Source organism: Cynoglossus semilaevis, chromosome 19 (assembly GCF_000523025.1).
Source record: "Cynoglossus semilaevis isolate Cse_v1.0 chromosome 19, Cse_v1.0, whole genome shotgun sequence".
NCBI classification, from domain to species: Eukaryota; Metazoa; Chordata; class Actinopteri; order Pleuronectiformes; family Cynoglossidae; genus Cynoglossus; species Cynoglossus semilaevis.
Genome location: NC_024325.1, coordinates 8,221,990 through 8,228,894, shown reverse-complemented (window position 1 = coordinate 8,228,894; position 6,905 = coordinate 8,221,990). Strand labels below are relative to the sequence as shown.

General features: G+C 39.1%; 2 protein-coding genes across 2 annotated transcripts in view; one reads left to right on the top strand and one right to left on the bottom strand.

Moving 5' to 3' along the window:
• The window catches only part of LOC103395155 (serine/threonine-protein kinase Chk1), a 21,686-nt gene that overhangs the window by 5,923 nt on the left and 8,858 nt on the right, over positions 1-6,905 (top strand). The gene's annotated exons all lie outside the window — the stretch shown is intronic.
• LOC103395154 (complement factor B-like) overlaps positions 2,594-6,905 on the bottom strand; it is a 7,582-nt gene continuing 3,270 nt past the window's right edge. The window contains exons 8-18 of the mRNA XM_008332756.2: positions 6,801-6,905; positions 6,593-6,703; positions 5,672-5,809; positions 5,316-5,425; positions 5,086-5,215; positions 4,849-4,987; positions 4,376-4,452; positions 4,178-4,278; positions 3,877-4,015; positions 3,292-3,341; positions 2,594-3,172 (exon numbers count right to left, since the gene is read on the bottom strand). Coding sequence (XP_008330978.1) covers positions 2,996-3,172; positions 3,292-3,341; positions 3,877-4,015; positions 4,178-4,278; positions 4,376-4,452; positions 4,849-4,987; positions 5,086-5,215; positions 5,316-5,425; positions 5,672-5,809; positions 6,593-6,703; positions 6,801-6,905 — 1,277 coding nt within the window. The 3' untranslated portion in view covers positions 2,594-2,995. The remainder of the gene's footprint in view (positions 3,173-3,291; positions 3,342-3,876; positions 4,016-4,177; positions 4,279-4,375; positions 4,453-4,848; positions 4,988-5,085; positions 5,216-5,315; positions 5,426-5,671; positions 5,810-6,592; positions 6,704-6,800) is intronic.

The window sequence follows — 6,905 nt, the reverse complement described above, 5'->3', positions numbered from 1 at the left end:
TCAGCAGGATCAGCAGATCAGCACTGCTTCACGTGAGCAGTTTTTTTTAAAGCACAAATGGTGGAGAAAGTGTATGTATGCACTTCCTGAAGGGGTTGTAATCTCTAAAATGGCCCTTAAGGTTGATTTAGAGATGGCAGAGAGACGGATCAGCCAGAGTTTAAACAGTGGGATGCTTCATCAGGGATTTGCTGTGTGTGCGCAATGTGAAGAAGGGTTTTTTCTGGTGTGTGAGTGTGTGTGTGACAGGGCCAGTATGTTAGAAATCTTAAATCTAAGACTCTAATTAAAAGGTAGAATATGTTTTTTGACCTTGTTTTCTTGGTAAACACATCTCTTGTGTCAACACAGTCGAATCACTCCGGTCCACCCAGTTAACCTGCACTTACTGTAGATGTTGGTTTATATAAATTAAATTGTGGTATTAACTGCACCTTAACAACAGGGCAGACCATAGTGGTGATACTATGGCAGTGAACATCAACTGAATATATATTTCATGTTCTCTCTAAGGTTAAATGCCAGAATTTCCCAGCAGTCAGTTAGAACTGAAGAAGCCTCTTGGCCTGAAGACATTTCAGGAGAAATGTCTTCAAGATTGTAACCGGTCCAGATGACCCTGATGTAACTGCTTTGTGGCCTCTTGGCCTGAAGACATTTCAGCAGAAATGTCTTCAAGATTGTAACCAGTCCAGATGACCCTGATGTAACTGCTTTGAATAAAGGTGACCAGGATGACTGAGAACACACACAGATGTAGATTAAGATTTGAGTTGGGATTAGAATTGGGGTCAGGTTAGTTATTTAGTTATAAGTTAGCTAGCTAGAGTATGGATTTTGATTAAGCATTGTTTTGGTAAGAGTTTAGCCCTCACAACTCTGTGAAGAACAGACTCTGTGTGTGCGTGTGTGTGCTCCATCCAAATGTAGCTAATCAGTTTAGCCGTAGCTTTGAGAAGGGTTTTAGCTGTGTTGGAGTACAGGGTATTTGAATTATCAGGTGGTGCTCTAAACAGTAAAAGACAGACAGAGGTTCCTGATCCCTCCACTGGGATCAGTTTTACAGCATCTGAGACCATGAGTGGGTTTCATTCAATTAGGCCTCTCCCATTCTTCCCTCCTCTCACACACTCTGTCTTTCTTAGTCTCGTCCTCCCTTCTTCATCCAATTGACCCCCCCCTCCCCTGCAATCTCTACCAATTAGTTAAAGGGAAACCAGATGAATGTTCCCACGGGGAGCCAGTGCATCACTGAGCTGACACAGCAGCACCACACACACACACCTATCCCCAGACCCCCCCCCCAAACACACACACGGGATCCATGATGTCAGTGAGTCCTAACGTTGATGTTGAACCGTCCACTGCTGTTCTCTGATGGTGATGTGCATTTGTAGAGAGGAGCTCGGATCTAAATTTACATGAAGACAAATCCTGACAGTATAATGGTCTGCAGATCATTGTGGAGTAACGTGGTTTGAAGCCATAAACCGTCTCTGACTTGAGAATAGTAATGCAGTGCCCTCATTTGTGGGATGTAGAGATGAGGCAGTGAATGACAGACTCGGTTTATTTCTATCTCCCACCCACTATGGAAGATAAAAGCTTAATCATTCACCAGAAAAAAGAAGTTAACGTTCCACTAAATCCAGTTTGAAGGCTCTGTTTTGGCCTGCTGCCACACTGAGGCTCCGCATTGCGTAGGCCAGCGCAAAGAGCTGGAAATGGGCCCTGAGCGACTGACCCAAGGTGGAGCCGTACGGCTGTAGCAGCAGAGCAGCAGCCATTAGGGGAGTTTTGATGAAACCTTCTAAGTGCTGTAGTAATATTTCCATTCATTGGTTTCTGCCTCAGGTGTGGTAATGGCTTCAGAAAAGGAAGATGTCTCTGATTTGATCAGAGTCACTGTAGAAACTCCCGCACAGTGACGACGGTCGTGAGCTTTATTTTATTTAAGGGCTTTTACATTGAGAAATACGTACATACATACATACATACACACACATATATATATTCCATCCATCTCTCAAATTGCTGTAATAATCCCTAGTGACAGGCTGAGTGAAATAATGTTATTCCTGGGAAGATGGAGAAAATGAGAAAGTGATGAGACATGATTAAGTCAAGAAGGAAGTGGACCTGAAAGAGCAGAGGATCATGGGAATGATGTAGAGACGCTGCTATGGAATGTGATGCTGCTCTTTGAATATCAACTGATGCCGCTGTACTTGTAACCATACAATTACCATCAGGATCATGCAAGATGGAGTATGTCTTTCATTCGGATCGTTTATTTCTAATTGAATGATTAACTGATTAATTGTTGTCGTTGTTGTTTGTGTAATGCTCTCCACGTTCAACACCAACGGTTGGAGAAAGCATTCAGCAAAAAACAAACAAAAACAAGAATACAAAGAGGATCAGAAACTGAATTTAAACTGGTCAGATTACAGTCTTTTCTTTGTTTACTTTTGTGCACTTGAAAATGTTTTATTGCGTTTAATTGTGCAAAAACACGTGTGTTTAAAAAACATATTAATACATTTACACAGCATTCAAATCAAACCAAACTAAGATGAAGCAGGGTTTTTTAAAATTGCACAATAATTGCATTAGTGCTCCTATGGCCAGTGTTTCATTCTATTCATATTAATGTATAGATCTTTTTTTTTTAACTGAGTCAGCGTCCAAGAAGAAATAAAAGCCAGTCCTCAGGTCAAAGCTGATTTATTAGCCTGTTTACACATGGCTGAATAAATGTATTTGCAAAGCATTACTTATGGCTTGTGCAGAAATAAAATCCATCAAAGCTTTTTAGGACAGAGCGTAGGTTGTGATACGGGCTCACATTTCAGAGTTTTTGTTGAATTTGTCTTTTTTTAATTTAATTTCTTGTCGTTGTTAAACTCAGTGTTTGACGTAATTCAACCACAAATGTTGTTTTTTTTTTTTTTGCTTTAGATCTATGAAAAGAAAACCAATTACAGCTGCAAAACTAACTGCCCTTGATAAACTCAAGTGGTACGTAGTCGTCCGTGTCTTTTGCGAGGACAGACTTGAGGAACGGGAGAACCTTGAAAAGATTGATGTGAAAATCTCTTGACTCGCTATCTGACTCAACCTTGCCACCTTTCTGGCACATAGACTTGGATCCCCAGCTGACCAGAGCAACCTGGACAATAAAATATAAAATAATGTTTGTTAATATTATGTCTACACATGAACATACTTCTTCTTCTTTAATGTAGTAGTGTACATGTTTCAGGATAGATTGTGGGAGCATTGGTTCACCTGTATTGTGCGTTCTTTATAGTCCTTGAACACAGCACCACCAGAGTCACCTGTCACAAAATAATATTATACATATTTAATCAAGGTATAAAAAAAGCCAGAAAATTTGCTGATGTAATAGTTGAAGATTCCATGACCAACCAAAAATACATAAAAGTTATTCAAACAGGTTTGGATTAGCCTAGCACATTTAAAATACTTACAAATGTTTGGTAAAAATGTCTTAATGTTGGCAACAACATTAAGTCATGCCTTAGGAAAACTATATCAGAGTGGAATTTGATAAAATAAAATAAAAGACTAAATATGAAAAAAATTCAAATTACTGCACAACAAAGCAGCACAATTAAGCTGTAAATTGAGGGAATAAACAAAAATGTGGAAAAAAATTAAATCAGGAATGGGTTCATTTTGTAGAAAGAAATATATATCTTTATTTTACAAGTGCCTAGAGTAGAAAATGTGATAAGAAATCTGCTGATCAAATGACAGATTTGTATTCTAATTGAATCTTTAATAGGTGTATCGACTTTTCTGGAAAGGGGAGTTGATGCTGTAGTCTACAGCCAGGAGGCAGACACGTACCTGTACATGCTATATGATCTCTGTAGGGATCAAGACCACCGGTGCACAGGAAGTTGTCGGTCACTGGGATTTTTGGATCTTTCACCAGCTCAGGTGAAATTCCTTCTGCGTCCAAGGCGTGTCTTATACATTTATCTCTCTGTGGTGGAGAATTTAGAGCAGAACCATCAGGTGTGTGTTTTACACAGTCACATATATTACAGTCTTAAATATAGTATTGGCATTAAGGTGTCTTGGTAGTATTATAAATATTATTATTCTTAACGAAGAATTATAATTCTGACAAGTATGAGTAACTCACCTTATCACCAAGCTTAGCAGTGACAGATTTAACCTCAAGACCCTCAACAGAATGGGTCAGGAAACTCAGTCTTTCCAGTTGATTATTCATCAGCAGCTCCTCTGGATTAGAAGAAAACAAATACATTTTTACATTGCTAACAAGGACATCGTTATAAAAGTATACAGAGGAAACACGCTACCTGAGAACTTAACTAACCGTGTTGTTTGCAGGTGGCTCCCTCCACCAGTTGAAGAGCATCATTAGCGTTCTTCGTGCAGGGTATGCAAATAGGTCTGATCAAAATACACAACATCATTGGACATGGATTAAAGGTAGAACATTACCAGAAGAATCACAAACTCTTAGCTCCTAATTTGATCCCCTTGTTATCAGTGGTCGATATATTTCCGTAATTCGTCTACTTTGAGGTTGAGCCTTGAATGTTCTGAAGCTGTAAAAAATGTTTTATATTTTCATTGTAGGATTTCTTTTTTTTTTTAAGCACTTGAACAGGGATGTCCAATGGTAAAAACGCAGACTGCTGCTGGTGCAGGGACGAGACCAAAGTGTTTCTTCTTCATTAGTTTCAAAGTGGGAATAATCGCTGGCATAAACAACGCAACATGGTGGCGCTATGACCTTAACTTCTAGAAGGCAAAAAGAACGTTTGGGCTTACGTATGTTCTTACCTTGAATACCTGGGGTCTATAATACCTTCCTTCAGCTGAATTAGAGCCACGTCATAGTCGTAGAACTCTTTCACACCTTCATTCTTCTTAGCATTGACGTTGTAATTGGGGTGTATATAGATCTTTTCTACTTCTTTCACTGGGAAAACAAAATAAACCTGAATATTTTTTAAAAAATTTTACACGAAGAGTATGAAAAGCAGCGTGAGCACTGATATATACAGTTCATATACATACATCTGCCATTTGCATCATCAATCTCCACTTTCACGTGATGTGCCTCGTCGTCGAATGTGAAGCAGTGTGCAGCTGTCAGAACAAACTTTTTGGTCACAAGAGATCCCAGGCATTCCTTTTTCTTTTCCCTCTGACGGTTTAAATATTGGAAAGATAAAGGAATTTAGTTTTATTAAAGTTAGTTCTCAACATGATTTAGAATCAGATTTCAAGGCAGAAACAGAACTCACCTGCACCACGATATACGCCCACCACGGATACATTTTTCTTTTGCTCTCTTTAGTGCCATCCAGGTCATAGTGTGTGTGACGACCACACAGATCTACCACCTCACTTTCATCTGTAAGTAGGAAAAAAATAAAATAAGTAGATGTTGTTATTTGGAAATGAAGTTTAGTCATTGATGTGGAAACACACTGAAGACCCATTAGTGATTTTTAATATTCTCTGTTGCTCATACACTGCACACTGCATCTCAAACTTAGACATAGGAGTAGACATAGGTGTTAGGCTTCAATATGAGGAAACATGGGGGAGGGAAGGGGGTATTTGACTTTTAGTGACTTCACCAGCCGACGTGCCTTACCAATCATTTCATCAAAGGTTTGATTGAGTTTTTTATCCACGTCATTTAATCTAAAGTAATGAGGTCCACCATTGCCTGTGGTGAGACGCAGCAGGTCGTCGTCGTAGATCTCTGCTCCGATGGCGAAGACATAGATGTCTGAAACAATGAAACACAACAGGATGAAGTCAACCCTCCTCTTCCATGAAACACTTCATGTCAGGATCATTCTGGGAGGGTGCTACATTTCTAATTAAATGAAACGTTACTTGTCGGCAGAGAGTGTAGGAATCTCAAGTTTTACATGAAGTAGATTTGAATCCTTGCTGCAAGTCAGTGATGTTTGATGGAAGTAGATGGAAGCTCTAAAAACAATAATGGAGTTGGCACTGTACAGCTGGCCCTTAGTAACTACCTCCCCATAATGTGTTTGTCTTATATCCACTGGCAATTTGTAAATCTCTAAACCAGGGGTCGCTAGGCGGACATCAGCAAATTAGGGGGGAGATTAGAAAATTTGAACTTGAACTACTAAGCTACTTGTCCATTTCAGTGGTTTCTAATGTATGAAGCACGCCTCCCTGGGTGGAGGAATAAGGAAAAAATCCATATTTTACACATGTAATAAAAATGGGAATGAGAAATCATGGTGATGGTTAAAACCAGCTTGTTTTTTCAACTGAAATGGTGCAAGTGGTGATGGTTAAAACCAGCTCTTGCTCGTTTTTTCAACTGAAATGGTGCAATAATATTTTTATAATGGCAGTTTGTGTCTTTTTGAGTTGATGCATCTGCTTTTGTAGCTCCTGCAGGAAGGGAGGGGGGGGGGCACTGTGACCTGTATTCACTGAAGGAAACTTCAAATTCCCTTGCATTAACCAGCTGTAATATTTATAGCATCTATGAATTCTTAAAAAAGCAATGTTTAAAATGAAAACTCACCAAGATAATCTCCTCTGGCCTTCTCTCCCTCTACAATGTCAGGATTCATATACACAGTTCTCTTTATGCTTTTTACAGTGGGTTCAGGTGAACCTCCCATGTTATATATACCTGTGATAAAACACCACAGCACGTTAAGTTGCCTTTTACAAAATCAGTTTTCTGAAAAAAAGAAAGAAAAAAAGAAATTGTGGAGCTAATTTATTACCATCTGAAAAAAGGATGATGACGTGACGATGTTGCTGAAAGTTTTCCTCAGTTCTTTTCTTTATAATTAACATTTTCTCGTGAAACGTCGTGAAGACAGTATTCA